Raw genomic sequence first — 20,010 nt, forward strand, 5'->3', positions numbered from 1 at the left:
CATCATTTTGGAGTTTAATCTGAGCTACCAGACATCAATTAAATGCTTCATTTCTGGCCTCTGGCAATGAAACTGTAGAGTTGACATACAATGTATTGGTTATTTTCTTTGTGAGGGCTTATATTTTGAAATGTCTGTTTTGGTTTCAGGGGCAGCAGCCTGGAAAATAACAGGAGAAGATCGTGCCAAGCATGATTCTCAGTTCTTCCAACTCAAACCAATCAATGGCTTTGTCACAGGTTAGCTATGTCAGGATCACCACAATTTACAATGTTCATAGTATAAGAAATTATATAATCTCGGGGCCAACATAACTGTCGACAAAAAATGAAAAGAAAGGAATTATTCATAGTAAAAGTATCAATTCTCATTCTTTAGTTAGTTTCAGGAAGTAAATTGTTATCTCTGTATTCTATCTAGCCTTTATTGAAGCACATTTACAATACCCATAGTGCTGCTGACAATGCATTGAAAGAAATCCATGTCCAATTTTGAAGAGGAAAGTATTGTATGCTAAGACATTGATTTTGTTTGTTTGTGTATGAGAAAGTATTGATTTTTTTACAGGGGAACAGGCTAGAGGGTTTTTCCTTCAGTCAGGCTTGCCAATGGCTGTTTTAGGACAAATATGGTAAGAGAGCCAAATACAGACATAACTAATGAAGGAAGAATTTTGAAAGTCTCAAATGATGGATGGCTGTAATTACAAAGAATTTATCTTTCATGTGTAGCAGTAGATAGGTCAAACAATAACCATTTTCACTTATGAGAATGTAAAGATACAGTGCTCCCCATTGTAATTTTCCCGTTATAATGCCACCCTCGCCTACCGCCAAAAAGATTCCCAAGTTCTGATTTCCTCGCTATATAAAACACCGTTTTACCGCCATCCCTGCCTAAAATACATTATCTTTCTTACTAGGCAACTTGCTGATATGAACAATGATGGGAAAATGGACAAAAAGGAGTTTTCAATAGCAATGCATTTAATAAAAAAGAAGTTGCAAGGATTTGAGCTTCCTAAAACCCTCCCACCCTCACTAAAGGCCGACCCTTCCCCAGCTATGGGGTCATTTGGTACAATGTCCACTGCAGGGCCACCTGTGATGGGAATGGGTAAGTTTTAAATTAAATTTCACATAAACTTTTATATCTCGAAATCAGTGGAACTACCAGCATTATGATTTTAAAAATATTGAAATGTGTGGATGTTGTGTAGTTTTTTTACCTTGCATCATCTATTCCATGAGTAAGATAAAAATTACATTGTTGCTATTTATAGGAATGCCTGTGATGGGAATGGCTCCAACAGCTGTAGCACCCAGCAGTATGGGGATGCCCATCATGACTAATGGTGTCCCAATGATGGGTCAACAGGGAATGATGGGTGAGTGATGTACCGCATCATGTACAAAGTGCAAAGTACATGTACTGTAGAAGCACAAATTTTTGTGGGGATAAAATTTCGTTGATTTGTAATCAAAAATAGTTTCGTGAGCATTTAATTTCATTGTTTTGAGAGTAAGGATATTCAGAATATAGTGATATAAAATTTCGTGTGGGATTTAATTTCGTTGATAATTATTAACAACGAAATTTAATCCCCCTCGAATACTTGTGCTTTTACAGTATTAAGCAAGATGTAACTTGTTGATGGTAAACATTTTAAGTATGTTTCTATGAGTTTTCTGCATTCGGATAGTTTAAAAAGCTTTAAGCAAATAATTTTATGGACTATTTCTGCCATTTATAAGAACATTTTGTGGTGAACATGGCTGATCTTGTCTTTAAGGAGTACCAGCAGTCATGGGAGCACCTGCAGTTTCCATGGGAGCTCCTGCTGCAATGATGGGCAACAAACCAAGAACTGGTTCTTTTGGACAACCAGGGCCAGTACCAGCTGCTGCAGCAGCAGGGTTTGTATTTTCACTTTCATTTTAATTTGATCAATATAAAGGAAACCTTGTAAAAGAAAAGAAAATGCACTTATCAAGATTATATTAAAGATGAATGCTTTGTTGCAAGATAGAACATGTTGAGTTTGAATTTGTAGGAATATGGCAATGCCTCATCCAAGCAAACTGAAGTATACACAGATGTTCAATTCTAATGATAGACACAAACGAGGTCATTTAACAGGTATGTTCCTTTTACCATGTCTCTGGATTTACCATGTCTCTGGAGTTTTAGAATGGAAGTTACTCTTGTTTTGCATCTCCAGAAACAATGATTCATTTTCCTGTTTTATACTGCAGACCTGTTTACTCTTATGATTTCACCATATTTTGTACGGATTTTTAGTCTAAAAAACGTCTCACGTTTTGCTTGTATGAAAATACGGAAATCGGAAATACGTTCGTTTGGAATTTATCAGTTAGTTTTCGTTATGATATTCTTCGTTTCATGTATTTGAGTCGATTAAAACGAGAAAAATTTTAAACACCTAAGTGATATAGGGTTGCCAAAAACGATGTGGTATTATAAAAAGACAATGACCATGTTGTTAAACCAAGTTTTTGTAATCAGTATAGTAGTTGTTCTCTTTTAATATACATTGTATATAAAATCGACGTAAATTTAAATCTTACTGGGAAATGCCAAATCTCACGGAGATATCTAATCAAAAATACTGAGAGATGACGATATGGGTAAACAGGTCTGATACTGTAATTTACAATTTTTTGTGTGATAAGATCCTAATTCATAAGTAATGATACAAACATGTACTGCTGTATTTCAGGTGTTGAAGCAAGATCACTGCTGGTTCAAACTGGTCTACCACAACCAATTCTGGCTCAAATCTGGTAAGATTAATTAACAACATTTGCAACACCTGTATTACTCTAAAGACAATGATGATGTTTATATTTATATAATAACAATCTAATTTTATTCAAATTATATATCATTACATGTATCACTTAAACAGTGTTAAATTCATTAATTTATGATATTCATCACTTGTCTAAGTTTCGGTACATGTGTCTGGAATTGTTCATAAAATGGAGTGACAATGATACTGGAATATCAGCATATATGTACCATACATATTCTGTACATTTGTATTTAGGATGGGACTTTATTATAATTTATGTGTATTGCAATATCTTTTTTTCTCATATAACTGATATAAGTTACATTATATATTGGGAATGATGTAACAATTGATATCATTATCCACCTCTTACATTAAATGACAAATTGATGTAAATAAGTGTAATCAAATATTATATACTTTATCACAGGACGTTAGCTGATCATGATAAGGATGGTAAACTAACCTGTGATGAGTTCTGCGTTGCCATGCACTTCGCTGACCTGGCCAAAACGGGGATTCCCCTCCCCGCAGTGCTGCCCCCTGAACTTGTTCCTGGTAAAGCTCGGTCCGGGAGCTTTAGCGCCCCAGCCCCTCCGGCTTCACAAGGTACCAAAGTTATTTTTTACACTGGCTATTTCTTTGTGTTTTGAGGACTACTAGTTTTTGCCATGTTCTATCACAGAGACATAACAATAAGATGCAGCTCACTATTTTCCTAGTTTGTTTGCATTTTAGAATTATATACATATTGGGGTAAGTTTGTACCTGGATCTACTTTACATTTTTAAGGATTTACATGTACATTGTATAATATACCCTTTATGCATCTACTTGTTATGGATATATCAATGATATATATTGTTTGAAATATTACAAAATATGCATTTATTGTTACTGAGAACATAACTGTACAGTGACTTTAAAAATGATTATTAATGGAAATTCATTACACTAAAAAATGCAATTTTAATATATAATTTCAAAAGTTAAGTTGGTGAAAAATTAAGGTAATAATTTCCTGAAAACACATAGTATACATGTTCAATATATTTCTAGCATACAGTACTTGTACATAATATCAACTTCATTTAATCTTGTAAAGCCTTTAAGTAATGGGGGTCAGATTATCATTTACATATATTTTTATATCTGTCCACTTCATAAACTTTGATAACTGTTCAGCTAGATTTGATATAGAGCATATTTTCAAGGTAAAGGTTAATTGCTAAATTTTCAGATTGGACATGCTACCAATATATTACACAGGAGATATATAAATGATTCCCAAACACATACACGTATTACCAGTTCAAAAAAGATTGATGTTGAATGTATATTATTTATTTAAAAAGCACGTTGGGAATGAAGTTGATTTTTTTTTCAGGATTGGAATTACAACCAAATTGAATATTTCCTCAGTTTTTTTTAAATTTTGAATTTTAACTTTAGCATTTGCTGCATCTTATTATGGCCATTATAATGATAATTTTATTATGGAATATTTTTATTGCATATTGCTTTGACAATAAAGAACTTTTACTTGATATTTTGATTTTTTTAATATTTTGATATATCATTGGAATGAAAATTATTGTATAATCATGTACATGTAAATTTAATTGTTTGCATGTTGCCATTTTGAATTTAGCTCCTTCAAAGGGGGATGCCTTTGGTGACCTTCTAGGGGGGATGGGAATGCCCCCTCCCCAACCTGCCCCTCCAGCTGCTGCCACAAATGGGGAGGAACAAGCTCAACAAGAAGATGTCCATGGCTGTATGTATTTATTTTGCCTTGATATTAAAGTGCATGGAGGATGCAGCAGTCTCTAATTCATTGCATTCAAATAATTTGCTTTAAAACATGATAAATGTGCATTATATTCATCTTTGATTCAAACTTTTTATGCTTATCATCATTATTTTACTTGTATATGCATAGCTGTATTAAACGTTTTCCTTTTTTAAAAAAATTAGTTTGGAAATTTGTTAATCTTGAAATTAAATTTGATGAACTAAAGCTGTGCCTGCTCATAAGAATTGAAAAGATTTTACTTTGGATAGCTTATCAATCAAATGATGTGAACAACAGTGAGACTTTTGCTTTCATTTGCCAGTTACATTTGAGGACCGTCGTAAGGAGAACTTTGACAAGGGCCAGGCAGAGTTAGAGAGGCGACGTCAGATGTTACAGGAACAGATGAAGAGAGAAAACGAGGCAAGGATGGAGAAAGAGAGGCAGGAACAGGAAAAACGAGAGAGAGTCAGGTACGAAGGATTGACAATAATGTGTTTGTAACATGCATAAGATCATAAGCATAGTAGAAAGTAGAAAAGTAAATACGGTATTTTGGCATGAGGAGTGATGTTAAGAAATGTGAAGAAAGTGTAGAATTTCTGAGGATTAAACTTCCAACAATATTATTATCAAGCTTTTGACAGTAATTTAGATTTTTAAATTTTTTTGTTGTTGTTATTTTTGAAAGGTACATGTACTGAGCATTATCTTGTGTATTTCATAGACAAGAACAAGAAAGAAAAAGATTGGCAGAAATGGAAAGACAGATGGAGAAACAAAGACAGATAGAAAGAGAGAGAGAAGAACAGAGACAGAAAATGATGGAACAAAGAGAGGTACAGTAACTAAATGTGTATCAATAAATTGCAAGTTAAAGTTTATTTCACAAGGTTAAATTTATTGCCAAATTGGATAATCTATTAAATAAAAATAATTCTATAGTGCAGCATTTCAAAAGAAGAATGTTCATAATTTTTCAAAGTAGACACACATAAAAAACATGATGTAGCAGATAACAAATGAATACTGTTAAACATTGAGGATTACGATGGTTATTACACATATAGTGTGTATTTTACATTTTATGTATAAATAGGCTGCGAGGCGAGAACTAGAGCGACAGAGACAGATGGAGTGGGAGAGACAGAGGAAAGAGCAGTTATTATCTGAGAAAGGCCGCGAGTACGAACAGCTGGGTATAATCAAGTCACGGGCCAGTAATCTCAAGTGTGAACTCGAGTCACAGGTAAGTTATACTAACTTAGTCCTCTTCATGTCTTGAGTATTTGAGCCCTAAAGATATACTGTAAATCACTATTTTTTTGTGACACCTTATTTTTGCATGATAGCTTTTAGGAATTGATAAGCGAGATAACGTTTTGGTGAGCTATGGGTTTTGTTGTATGCAATAGACAAACTAGAACATGATATCAAAGTAAGTAGACAAGGTACATGTACCTGAACAGCTTCTAACTGTACATAGAAGTTATTTATACAGAATACATAATTAAGAAAAAATTTTTAAAAGTTCTTGTGAATAAAAAGTGATTTACAAAGTTTATTATATGCAAAAACAAACTATGTAAATTGTATCTTTAATATTGTTGAGTTTACAATGAATTTTAAAAAAATCCTGTCATAATCTATTGGCTAATCTTGTCAAAGTTACCTTTTCATTATAAATTCCCATGTAAAGGTCATTGCATGTAAACCAGCGTTGCATGTGTAATGATTTGTACTGTACCTGAACAGCTTCTAACTGTACATAGAAGTTATTTATACAGAATACATCATGTACAGGAACAGTGAAATTTTTAAAATGTTACTAGTGAATTGATTCAACGATGTTTTAGTTACAAAGTTTATTATATGCAAAAACTACTCCACACAAAGATTGCCCATGACCTAAGGGTGAAAATTATGTCGGGATAGACCTATATACCAAAAAAGGTCATTTGGGGAAGTTCAAGGTCACTGGAAGAAAAAGTTCATAATTCGTGTCCGGTCCATATCTTTCTTATGGATAAACTTGGTAGGTTCTCATTTCACACAAAGATTGCCCATAACCTAAGGGTGTGTCAAGACCTTGGGTTTTCAAGGTCATTTGGGAAGTTCAAGGTCACTGGAAGAAAAAGTTCATAATTCGTGTCCGGTCCATATCTTTCTTATGGATAAACTTGGTAGGTTCTCATTTCACACAAAGATTGCCCATAACCTAAGGGTGTGTCAAGACCTTGACCCAAGGTCATTTGAGGAAGTTCAAGGTCACTGGAAGAAAAAGTTCATAATTCGTGTCCGGTCCATATCTTTCTTATGGATAAACTTGGTAGGTTCTCATTTCACACAAAGATTGCCCATAACCTAAGGGTGTGTAAAAGATGTGTTACCTAAGGTCATTTGAGGAAGTTCAAGGTCACTGGAAGAAAAATTTCATAACTTTTAATGTGTCCGAAAGTAACTACATCTTTTTTATGGATAAACTTGGTAGGTTCTCATTTCACGCAAAGATTGCCCATGACCTAAGGGTGTGTTATGAACTTCATCCAAGGTCATTTGGGGAAGTTCAAGGTCACTGGAAGAAAAATTTAATAATTCGTGTCCGGTCCATATCTTTCTTATGGATAAACTTGGTAGGTTCTCATTTCACGCAAAGATTGCCCATGACCTAAGGGTGTGTTATGACCTTCATCCAAGGTCATTTGGGGAGCTTCAAGGTCACTGGAAGAAAATTTTCATAATTTGTGTCCGGTCCATATCTTTATTATGGATAAGTTTGGTAAGTTCTCATTTCACACAAAAAATGCCCTTGACCCAAGGGTGTGTCATGACCTTGACACAAGGTCATTTAGGGGAAGTTCAAGGTCACTGTATATAAAATTTTTTAAATTTTTGATAATTCCGGTCTACATTTTATGGATAAAAAAAATCTTTTGAATGAATATCTTTGTACACAAGGATTGCCCATTTGGACCAATTTGATGAAATCCAGTTGTATGACCTTGACCCAAGGTCATTTGGGGAAGTTCAAGGTCACTGGAAGAAAAATTTTTTTTTCATGTCCGGTCCATATCTTTCTTATGGATAAACTTGGTAGGTTCTCATTTCACACAAAGATTGGCCCATGACCCATGAGAGTGTGTCATGAAATTGACCCAAGGTCATTTGGGGAATTAAGGTCACTGGAAGAAAAAATTTCATAATTCATGTGTGATACATATCTTTACATAGTGGAAAAACTTACTTCTGAAAAACCCTTGAAAACACAGAAAGAGAAACTGAAAGTAAACTATTTTGAAATTGGACAGTTCTAGTTTTTTCAAATTTTTTATGAACCTTTTTTCAGCATAACTTTTCTAACATATAGATTAAAATCCATGTCATTTTTATTTTTACAGCAAGGTAAATGTTTAATGTGTCTGGCATTTAAGGAGTTTCCACCCTCACAATTTTATAGGTTCAAAGTACAAAAACTGCAATTTTGGTAATATACAGACTTCATTTATTGCAAAATATGTATAGAGGCCATATTATGAGGATAAACGGAAGTGTATGTCAACATTAAAAACCAGTGCAATAGACAAACTAGAAAATGATATCAAAGCATAATTCTAGGCAAGGTGCCTAAATACTTCCTAACTAAAAGTACTTTTGAAGTTATTCATACAGTATCAAATTTTTCATGTAAGAGAACAGTGAATGCATTTTTTAAAGATGAATAATTAATTAAAAATAGAAAATATGCATTTTTTTATTCTTGATAAATAAACATCTGTGAATTTACATAATTTCTTTCCCAAAATAACTTCATGAAAATAAATAGCAACACTTATTTTGTAGTGTATGAAAAATTCAGTTACATGCATTTCCTTAAGTTCATTCATGAATGCTAGCATGATGTTCTGTTTATAGATGTATGAATTGAAAAAACTGTACATGTTGAAGACAATATGTCCTCTCTTAAAAAGCAACAACAACAAAAACAATTATTTTTGTGATTTTCAGGAACACAAATAAGATACAACAGGAGATTGAGTGCAATTAAAATCAGGAAGGAGCTGGCGGCTCAGAGGCTCAAGTGAGTGCACTCAGAGGCTCAAAAACTTAGTAAACTGTGCTGCTGATTAATTCTAAAACAATAAAACCCAAAAACTCTAAATAAATTTGTGCTGTTGATTAATTCAATTTTATGGTATGTATTCTATGAATGCACTCAGATAATAAAGTTCTAAGCTTAAAAACTATTATAGTATATGAAATGCATTGTTAATAAACCTAGCTTCTTGAATACCGTAAACATATTTTTTATTAGCAGTAAATTCCTTTTCATGCCTTTCCTGTGAAGAAACTTCCACTAATTAGAGTACAACACTAAATGACCAGTACATACATGTACATACATAAATAAAAACTTTAACCCTTTCAACACTGTAGGCCTCCACAACGGTCTGATAAAATTTCTCCTTTCAACACGGTAGACCGTTGTGGAGGTTTCAGACACAAAACTGAAAGTAACATGTCAAAAGTTAGAAATAGAAAGTATTCTTGAAGAACACATGAATTAGAGAAGATTGATATAAACATCCTGTAACAAATATGGCGGACCACATGGCAAAAATCATGGGAAAAAAGGAAAAATAAGCCGAATTGCAAAGGAAACAAAGAAACTAGCAAAATGGCGGTAAATATTTCAGAAATGGGTTTGAACATTTTTACAAAACTGATGTATATATGTACTAACGCTGAATGTGTACATCTATTGATGTGTCTATCATTGAAATCTTAGTTGATGTATTCATTGTTTAGGAAATCTGCTCTTGATACATTCATTTCTGATTTAAGGAGATGAAGAAAAAGCTGTCATCAGTTGAAGACAATATGTCCTCTCTGAAAAAGCAACAACAACAAAAACAGGAGGCCACTCTGCTTCAGAAGAGATAGCAAGAACACCATGTTTTTATTTAATTATTTTTGAGTGGAGGCTCAAAAAATTAATAAACTGTGGGGTTGATTAATTCTAAAATGATCGGCTCGCACTCATGACCTAAAAACTCTAAAAATAAATTTGTGCTGTTGATCAATTCAATTTTATAAATACACTCAGATGATAAAGTTCTAAGCTTAAAAACTATAATAGTACTGTACAGGGGATTAATTTCACGGGTTGTAATTTTCACGGTTTTCTGTCATTGGACACGATCGCGGTTTCTTGAATTCGCGGAATTCTTACGCAATAGAAATGACCTCCCTTGTCTATATCCGTTTAATCAATAGCTACATGTAAACGACATTCATCTGTTACGTCTTTATTTCACGAACAACAGGGTAGGATAATATAAAATAGTTAGACTTAATAAAAAATTGACGATTAATTAAAACAGGTGCAGTTATCAAAAGTCCTTGACTATAAACATCAAATTATTCCCTTTATTCTCTTACAATGAGTGCATGTACACCCCAAGATCTTCAATACATCGCCGCAAAAAACACTGGACGGTAATAAATGTGTTAATGTTGGTCGACGAAATAAATATCCTTCCAAATCTTCAGTTAGTTCGATAGTTATTTGAATGATTTTTTAAAATAAAAATTTAATATGCACGATGTTAAATAATTTGGTAAATGCATATAATGGCCCACGTGTTTTGATTGATGAAACGTGTAGCGTTGGCTATTAAAGCCTTTTAAAAAATACAGGTTATTATCTGTTGATTTGAATTAATGTAAAGCGTGCTAATTAAAATAATTGAATGACAAGCACTACTCGTAATTACTGAAATGACCAGTACTGTGGTTCATGTATTTAAACCTATCGTAGTCTGTTCTCAAATTTCCAAATAAGACAAGGAGATTATTGAAAAATTATTCACTGTTTCTTGAATTCACGGATTTATTATCACCGTGAATATAGTGAATATTAACACCGCGAGTTATTTTCCCCCTATACAGTTAATGAAATGCATTGTTAAAAAACCTACATGTGTAGCTTCTTGAATACTGTAAACAAATTCTTTATTTAGCTGTTTATTCCTTTTCACGTCTATCCTGTAAAGAAACTTTGACTAATTAGAGTACAACACTAAATGACCAGCACATATATACATAAATAAAAATTTTAAGAAATGCACTTAATCAAATCTAAGCCAACCAATTTCCACCAAATATCTTGCAGGCAAAATATAATACATTTATAGCATTCTGAATTTTGTTTTACAATAAAGGTTCTTTAATGTTAAGACTTACTTTATATGTGTTTATGATATACATGTACATGTACATGGAGTTTATCATAATTCATTATAAATGCAATTTCTGAAAATATCAAATAAAATGATTAATATGATTGTCATAATATTCTTTTCAGGGAAGAGCAAGAAGCAAAAGGTATGTCCAATAGAATCTGAATACTGTAATTTTTTACCACCAACCATTAAAAGCTGTTCATTAAGTCTTTTTCATTTTAAAGTACATTATATTATGTAAATATTTTATTGTATATGAATTTCGCAAATCTGTTTTTCAGGAAAATCCCCTGCCTCGAGTGATACGTGGGCGGCATTCTCTAACGACACTCAGTCGTCCTCTACGTCTAATGATATCTGGTCAGCTGCCTTCGCAGATGTTAAGACTGATACAGCCACGGGGAGCGATATCTGGGGCAGTGCTTTCTCTAGTCAAACTACAGGTCAGTTATTGGAGAAAAATCATTATTTATCATATTTAGAAAATCTAAACTGTCAAAGCATAATGATCAAGCAAGTAGAATTACGACAGAGTATTACAGCTAAAATCTTCATATGAAAGATAAGATCTTCAAATGAGAGGAAATCTCAAAAGTCCTGTTTTGATATATTCATTAGAAGTTTTTTAATACTTTTTTCAGTGACCTCATCCAGTAGTAAAGGTTGTAAATATAAGGCCTTGTATCCTTTTGAGGCCAGAAATCCAGATGAATTAAGTTTGAATCCAGATGACATTGTTTGGGTAAGAGAACAAACTCTTCCTTTGATAGCATAGATTTGTCTAGTACCTGTCCATTTGACATACACATACAAGTACAACTTAAGCTCACCGAATCCAAAGCCACTTTCTTTTGATTAAGAATGCATTGGGGTAGGGTTCAGCAATACAGTAAAACTTGGTTATAGCAAAGTCCTTGGGACCTGTGTATTTAATTCCCTATATCTGTAATTCCTTATATACATGTAACAAATTCGTATAACTACAGGGAATTTGCAATATATACATGTTTTCCTTCAAGTATGTAATTATTACATAATTATCAAACCTTGGATAACTAAGATTTGAATAGTTTAATGGTATGATAACATGCATTAATTTCTGTTTCAGGTCCCAGAGGACCAGACGGGGGCAGAGGAGGGGTGGCTGGGAGGAGAGATGAATGGAAAGAAGGGCTGGTTCCCTAAAGACTATGTGGAGAAACTGCCAGAGGAGCAATCTAGTCAATTCAACGCCTTTGGCAATGCTTTCAGGTAATAAATTGAATAGATTAAATGCCTTATTAAGTACTAGTATAGTGGTTTAACTCTTAAGTCAAAGATATTGTACATTCCTACAATGACGTAAAAGGTATTGCAGTTTTTCAAAGTCCAAAGTTTATATTAATTTTGTACTTGATATGTATTTAACTTGATTGCTTACAGTTCAGAACCTGTAGCTTCAGCATTTCCCCAGAAAGAATCTCTGTTTGATACACCAGCTGACTCACCAACACCTGGCCAGGTAAATCAGAAAATTAGTTTGTTCTTTGTGTATAAAAGGTTATAGAAAATTACTACTTGACGTATATTTATAGCAGAAATGACTATTTTTGAGTTAATCTTTGTTTTTCTTTAGTTTGTGTTTATATTTAAACAAAAATTAGATATTTGTATACAAATTTCATGTTTTATCAATGTTAGTTCAATTTCAAAACTTTTATCAAATGACTTTTCTGACTTTTTTTTCAATTAAAATTTTTCTTTATTAAAATCTTTGCTTGCATTATCTGCTATCACTTACTAACTCCTATACTGGTCACAGTATCTGTAACTAGCGCTTTTTATGGACATTAGATGGTGCCTTTACAGGGATCCACTGCCCCCGAGGGCCTTCAGGCCCAGGCCCTTTATCCGTGGAAGGCCAAGAAAGAAAATCATTTGTCTTTTAACAAAGGGGACATAATCCATGTCAAAGAACAACAAGAAATGTGGTGGTCAGGGGAGCTGAATGGACAGGTATCCAGCCGTTCTGTGTTGTGTGATAGGTTTAGTGTCGTAGAATAGAGGCATCTGTGAAGAAATTAATTAATTAAACCTACAAATGTCACTGTATTTGACCGTTTACAGGATTCATAAAATTTGCAAAAGAAATGGCATTCATTTCTAAATTGGAAAATATGGCAGGATAAGTTGATAAAAATCAGAGCCCATAATAAATAAGTTATTTGATTTATAAAATTAAAGGACCACTTGCTGGCTGGAAAATTGTATAAAAAAAAGCATTAAGTTTGAGGGGAAAACTTTAAATTGATGCACAATAACTATGGTGTTTGATATTGAATACTAATGAGTACATTTCTGTTAATTTGAAAAAAAAATCAGAAAGGGCACAGAATGGGCCATTATGCCTGGTGTGCATGAATTTGCTTGTAAATCATTGCTGTACTGTTGAAAAGAGGGCTCTTTGTAACACTTGTTGAAAAGATTGCAAGGTCATATTCACAAGTACATGTATTTGGAAAAACAGAAATATATATATATTTGTTAAAAATAGTTTTAAAAGATTTTTTTAACAGCATATAAAAAAAAAATCAGGAAAACATATCTTAAATCAGAAAATAAAACCTTGATTTTGTTGTGAATGAAAAGTTCTATTGGTTTGAACAAGAACTTGATTGTAAGTAGCTGAGCATGAAATGTTAATTTTTTTACTGCATGAGCTTTTAATACTTTGCTATCTGTTTTGATACAGCTACATTTCACTTTACAGAGTATCTAGAAAAATAATTTTATACACATAGGGTGAATTCACCATGCATCGGACACATACCTTGCTTCGGACAACTTTAGACAATAAATTCTCTTTCAACTTAAGAGTTCCGTGTATTTATTTGTTTCTGTCTTAAAGCTGAAGATTGAAATTTTTTAATGATACCGTTTGTTATTATCATGTTGTGATAAAAATATCGCCAGAATGGCCTTGAAGTTACGTCATATTTTACATCATCAAAGGGGAATAACCAGAAATTTATGATTTTGCGATTTTTAGAGTTATCGTTCTTAAAATTCGACTTCAACGGAACGAGTCAGACTTTGGTGAATAAAGTCAAAGATTGGTAATTTTACATAAATTTTAAAGAAATATTACTTCAATGTTCGTATAATTCTTTTTAGAGCTGGTTTTCACTAATATGTTCATTTCTCCGTACATCGGACACAAATTAACCATGCATCGGACACTTTCCGATGCAAAGGTAAGCGCTACCATTTTCATACAGAACCCAGCTGATTGCTGTTTTTTGCGGAAAAAGAAAATAAAAAAACTATATTTTCAGTCAAAATACAAGTTATCGATATATGACGTCTGGAATTTGACTCAATTTATTTCTACAAACCAGAGTATGATAAACCATCAAAAAAGGTGCAAATTACCGCATTATAAGCATTTTAAAGCATTTCTAAGGCAGAGTGAGGTCTCTTGAATCGTTCGACATTTGTGCAACGATATCGTCAATTAAATTTAAGTTGAGGGTTCTTTCTTAGATAAAAGATAAAAATATATCCATATCAAGCATTTTAAAGCACTTTAATAAAGGTATGATATTTTTCCGGTCAAAATACCGTCTGTCCGATGCATGGTAAACAATGTCCGATCCATGGTAAATTTTGGAGTTATTCCTAAAAACTCGATTTCTGAGGATATTTTCTCAATAAAGGGCATATAATTGTGTCCCAAATTGATATTTTAATCACAAACTAAATGTTAAACTCCATTTTGATAATTTTCCGTCGGTAGCGATATCGCTAGAACTTGTTGAAGAACAAGGGTATCCGATGCATGGTGAATTCACCCTATACAATTCAGGGAAGCTGAGTTTTTAAATGTAATTACATTGTAGTAAAAATGAATTGCATTCTCTTTACAATTTCACGAAAAGTCTACAAAATTTGAAAAATAAGCAGCAAATTGAAAAAAATAATTTTGTCATGTTGGCAGGATAATCATAAAATAAAGAGCCAATTTATATTTATGTATCTCTTCTTTTTGAAATTAATAACGATTTGATGTCTTTTTTTTTAAGACTGGTTGGTTCCCGAAGTCCTACGTTAAACTGGTCAGTGGACCAGGCTCCAAACAAACGTAAGTCCTTGACAAGTAGTACCTTAAAAATAACGTACTGTATCAACATTAAAAAGGAATACAGACAAAATTATACACTTTCATTTTAATTAATAATAAATCTTAAAATGCGTGCTGGAACAGAATGTTTATATGCAGGTTCACATTTTACACAAGTATTTAAACAGAGTGAAGAATATCTGATTAGATATGATATTTTTAGATCGAGATCTGGAACACCAATGGCAACAAGTGCAGCACCTGCTGTGGCTGTAGAAACCAATGATAAGAGTAGTACACCCACCATTGTGGAACACACTGCTGATGCTGGTCAGTATATCAACAGTACATGTATGACATAATTTCTATTTTAAGAAGATGGGCTTTTATCAATGGGGCCAATATATGCAAGCTTAAAAATACACAGCTTTTTCATTTGTGACGGTGGCACTTGAAAAGATAATAAAAATGAGTGTCATTGTTTTCCTTTTTACAGAACCCTATGTGGCCATGTTTTCCTACACTTCCACAGAACCAGGTGACCTGACCTTCACTCAGGGGGAGACAATCCAGGTGACCAAGAAAGAGGGTGACTGGTGGACAGGGTCAATAGGTGAAAGGTCAGGGATTTTCCCAGCTAACTATGTCAAGGCCGCAGAACAACAGGTAAGTAGGGAGAACTCAAAAATGGAGTGATCTCAATTCTATTTCTTAGATGTGTTTGGATCATACTACTCATGTTTCCTTCAAAAAAGCATGTAATACATTGTGTAAACTATAAGATTTCCTGCATGTATAAATTTTTAAAAAAACATTTTCTTGACAGTAATATGTCACAGTGTTTTACATTGTTGTAGAAAGTGGAACCAGGCTTACAAACACTAGATTCTGTTAACACTGAACAAGAGTTATCTCCCTCTATTGATCTAACCTTACAGTCTGAATCAGACATTGAGTTACTGCAGTCAACACAGACACAAAACACGATGACAGCTGCCTCACCCCCTTCCTTTTCAAATGCCGCAGACCCATCACTTCTAAATGAAACCCCTTCCACAATATCCTCAACAAGTACTCCTCTCCCTGCTCTTCCACCAGACAAATCAAAATCTTTTGTCAAAAAGTTAAAGAAATCTGTCACATTCGAAGATCAATTTAATGACAATGTCTGTTCTCCCAGTGAGGGTACAGCAGGAGGCAGCCAGGATATTTTTGATGCTGAGAGTTCACCATTTGGAGGGGAGGATCCATTTTCATCAAGCAGTTTCTCTGAAGATCCTTTTGCCTCAGAGAAGCCGTTCTCAAATGATTCACTATTTACAGAGGGTGGGGATCCTTTTAAATCATCAGATTTCTTACCCTCAGATAGTTTCGGGGATTCCTTTCATAAATTTAGTATTGGAGTAGCCACCCAGACCAGTGTTGATAACACTGGATCATCAGAAAACAATGGAGTATCATTTAATCTAGGAGAATTGAATGAGGAAAAGTCTAGTATGGATCTGTTCAGTTTTAGTTCCGAGGATACAGATCAGGTCGTCATGAGAAAACATGACAATGAGAAGCCAGAATTAAGGAAAACAAGCTCTTCTTTTACAGAACTTAAAAAGTATTTTCCAGAGACAGAAAATGGTGATGGAGGCAAAAACAAAACAGATGAAAATGACTTGTTTGGGGATTTTGATGATTTAAATACTGAACCATCCAAGCAAAGTTTAGCTGGGGAATGGTTTTCAGAAACATCAAGTAAAGATGCTGCCCCAAACAGTCAGAAAGGTGCAGAAGATGCACAGAAAGGGACTGGAGATCAGTTTCAAGACATTTTTGCAACCTTTCAGAACTCATCTAAATCTGCATCTGTTGAAAAAACTGATAGTTCTATTGACAAGGTCTCGGAGAACAACTTGGATGACAATTTTTCTTTTATTCAGAATCTTACAGTGAAGAGAAATATACCAAAGCTTGAAGAAATCAAACAGCATTCTGCTACCTCGTCTATTGGGGAGTATGATGATTGTTCATTCATGAAGACACCTGTTACTGAAGGGACTGATGTTGCTGTGGATGATGATTACGATGATTTGAGTGAGTTCAAAAGGTCAAGGGACCCAAGTCCTAAAACCACAGAAGAAGCAAACCAGGGAGGCCAGGATCTGTATGATGATTTAAGTGGCTTCATCTTAAATTCTGAATCACCAAAGGAGAAAGTGCCAGAGGGGCGGGATGAATATGATGATTTGAGTGGATTCATAAGGAATCCTGAATCCCCACAGGCAAAATCTCCAGAGGGGCAACCAGCACAGGAAGTGAAAAACTGGAATTCTGGGATAGATGAGATCAGAGATGATACTTATGATGATATTCCCTATTTTACTGAGAACATAACAGAAGCAATAGTGGATGTTGATGTGCAGAAAGAAGATGTGTATGAAGATTTTCTTGGTATTGTAAAAAATTCAGATGAAGAAAAGAAAACTGAAGATAATGTTCTAAGAGATGATGCATATGAAGAATTTCTAAGTGTTAATGATCCTACTAATAATACCAAAAATCCCCAGAAAGAATCAGAGGAAATCATTCAAGAACATGCCTATATTGACATAGTTGATGAAGATAAGTCAAACAAAGCATCAAAAAATCAGAAAGAAGCTTCTGAACAACACGTTTTTGAGAATTTTCATTTTATTCAAAGTTTGTCCAAAAACACCCCCACAAACCCCAACTCCTCTGTGTTGACTGCACAACAGTATGAGTCATTGGAGGATGACACGTATGAACCTATAGAAAATTTCCGTTCATTATTAACAGGGTCTAGTGATACATCCAGTCAGGTATAACACAAATACATTAGCATAAATATAAAGAACACTTCATTACCCCGCACAAACACACATTCATCATCAGCACCTGAAATAGGTGCATCCATAGCTTATTTTTGCTCTTTTTCTGCTTATTTTTTTTTTTCATTATGAAGTTAAAAATGATAAAACAAGAGTATTTAAACATTTTAAACATAAATATGATACAGAAAATATAAGTTTAAATGATTGACATATTTTATTGATTTTTCTTATCAGGTAATATTTTTAAAAATTTATGTATAAAATCATGTCTTGATCATAAGAATTTTATAAAATTTTGATGCCATTGTACTATGATCATTTTAATTTTTTTACATTTTGTATTATTTTTTTCAGTCCAAACCTTCACCTAGTCCTGCCCCAGCTGTACAACCCACAGTTCAGGCCCCTCCACCACAGCCGGCCACCAGTCAACCAGCACAGAGTCAACAGAAAACGGGAACCAGTTCAACACTCAAAAAACCAGGTAAACCAAGATAAAAAAAAATTTACCTGTATGTCTCGACATTTTCATTCGATTAAAAAAAATATGTGGTTGATTGCTTAAATTTATTTGCCATTTGATTGTATAACTATAGGATCCACCTCAAATAATGGTATGTTTGATGCCTATTACTTAAATATAATTATGTATAAATTTCTAACAAAAAATATAATACTGCTTATGTATCAGATGCTAAAGATACACATAAAAGGTACCATAAATCTGTCAATAATTATTTTTTTTAAATAAAATAAGTAAGAAAGTCAGTCGAATTAATTTGAATCTACTCTTGAATGTAAATTTTGTAATGCCCTTCTTGAAGCTGGGGCATACAGGGTCTGTCATATCTGTATTCAGTCCTGTGCATCCTTTTACACTAGATCATTTTCAGAGAAACTGATAAGATATTCAAGAAAGCTTTTGCACTGACACTTAATTTGCTTAGAATTTATGAAATATATCCTTTTTTTTACCTTGACCTTCCCAGTGATTTTTGACTTTACTATTTATTGTATGTTTAAAATTGTTTTAAATAAAATATTCAAGATATTTTTATTAAACTTCAAATACTGATACAAATTTTTATGATGCATTACTGTTCCCAGTGACACATGGACATACATGTATTTTTAGTTTTCAATATACAATATTTTAATTCAAGAAATTTGATATGAAATTATGTTTTTTCAACTCAAATAAGCTTGATTTTATTTCAATTTATTCTTAATCAGTAATTTTTATCTGTGGGTTTCTTACATGATTTAATCCTTCACTCCCACCCCAATCCCTTTATTCATTCATTATGACCTGATAATAATTTGTAGTTGTTAATGGTAATGAGAAAAGCTTTAAAGTCTTAGATAATATGCACTTTGTTTTTCAAACTTTGATCTCTAAATATTACTTACCTTTACAGTTGACTCTTTAGGCTTATAAATAATGAGGAACCAGTATAACATATATGACCTGAATGAGATAAATTGAAAATTATATCATTATTTACAGAAATAGCTTCAGTGATAGCCGCATACACCGCAACAGGAGGTGAACAGCTGTCCCTCAGTCCTGGTCAGCTGATACAGGTCCGCAAGAAGAGCCCCAGTGGCTGGTGGGAGGGGGAGCTACAGGTCTGTGTAAAAGTCAGGGTTGAGGGTCTGGATTTCTTAAAATGCCTACAAGGGTAATAGTAAGAATATGATCCTGTAAGAGAAGTTGGCTAAAGAAACCTCATAGAAGTAAATGATCTATCTATACCAATGCAGTTAAAGCTTAAAAGTCAAATACTGAACATGGACATAAATTGATAATTATATTCAAAATTTTGGACAAACTTTTGGTTTGGAGTGGTTAGCATAGTAATGATTTATTAAATGTATTCATTAATTAGTGTTATTGTTGTTAGCCCAAAAGTTGCTAAAATATAAATCCATAGTTTTTTAAGTGCATAAACATAACTTGATATATCAGTAAATTATTAGTACATGATGTTCTTCCAGGCCCGTGGTCAGAGAAAGAAGATTGGATGGTTCCCTGCTAACTATGTCAAGCTTCTGGGTGCGGGGTCAAGTGCTAGATCCACTCCAGATAACTCCTCTCAGAGTGGCTCACCCGCAAGCACAGTAAGAATATCTATCACAGTACGATTCACAATCTTTTTATGTTGCTGCTTAGAAATAACTCGGCTTTATGATTTTGAGTCTAAACTAAAAAGTTT

General features: G+C 33.4%; 1 protein-coding gene across 1 annotated transcript in view; it reads left to right on the plus strand.

Moving 5' to 3' along the window:
• Positions 1–20,010, plus strand: part of LOC134280670 (intersectin-1-like) — a 46,511-nt gene that overhangs the window by 6,967 nt on the left and 19,534 nt on the right. The window contains exons 3-26 of the mRNA XM_062763111.1: positions 150–239; positions 568–631; positions 923–1,116; positions 1,283–1,387; positions 1,793–1,916; positions 2,054–2,139; positions 2,741–2,804; positions 3,246–3,424; positions 3,554–3,571; positions 4,467–4,592; positions 4,933–5,083; positions 5,338–5,449; positions 5,710–5,863; positions 11,134–11,295; positions 11,494–11,594; positions 11,961–12,103; positions 12,275–12,353; positions 12,701–12,847; positions 14,914–14,972; positions 15,175–15,281; positions 15,448–15,617; positions 18,149–18,278; positions 19,302–19,423; positions 19,793–19,915. Of these exons, the coding sequence (XP_062619095.1) occupies positions 150–239; positions 568–631; positions 923–1,116; positions 1,283–1,387; positions 1,793–1,916; positions 2,054–2,139; positions 2,741–2,804; positions 3,246–3,424; positions 3,554–3,571; positions 4,467–4,592; positions 4,933–5,083; positions 5,338–5,449; positions 5,710–5,863; positions 11,134–11,295; positions 11,494–11,594; positions 11,961–12,103; positions 12,275–12,353; positions 12,701–12,847; positions 14,914–14,972; positions 15,175–15,281; positions 15,448–15,617; positions 18,149–18,278; positions 19,302–19,423; positions 19,793–19,915 (2,810 nt within the window). The remainder of the gene's footprint in view (positions 1–149; positions 240–567; positions 632–922; positions 1,117–1,282; positions 1,388–1,792; positions 1,917–2,053; positions 2,140–2,740; positions 2,805–3,245; positions 3,425–3,553; positions 3,572–4,466; positions 4,593–4,932; positions 5,084–5,337; positions 5,450–5,709; positions 5,864–11,133; positions 11,296–11,493; positions 11,595–11,960; positions 12,104–12,274; positions 12,354–12,700; positions 12,848–14,913; positions 14,973–15,174; positions 15,282–15,447; positions 15,618–18,148; positions 18,279–19,301; positions 19,424–19,792; positions 19,916–20,010) is intronic.

This window comes from Saccostrea cucullata, unplaced genomic scaffold, assembly GCF_032062105.1.
Source record: "Saccostrea cucullata isolate Sc308-1 unplaced genomic scaffold, CSIRO_AGI_Scuc_v1 ctg842, whole genome shotgun sequence".
Taxonomy (NCBI): Eukaryota; Metazoa; Mollusca; class Bivalvia; order Ostreida; family Ostreidae; genus Saccostrea; species Saccostrea cuccullata.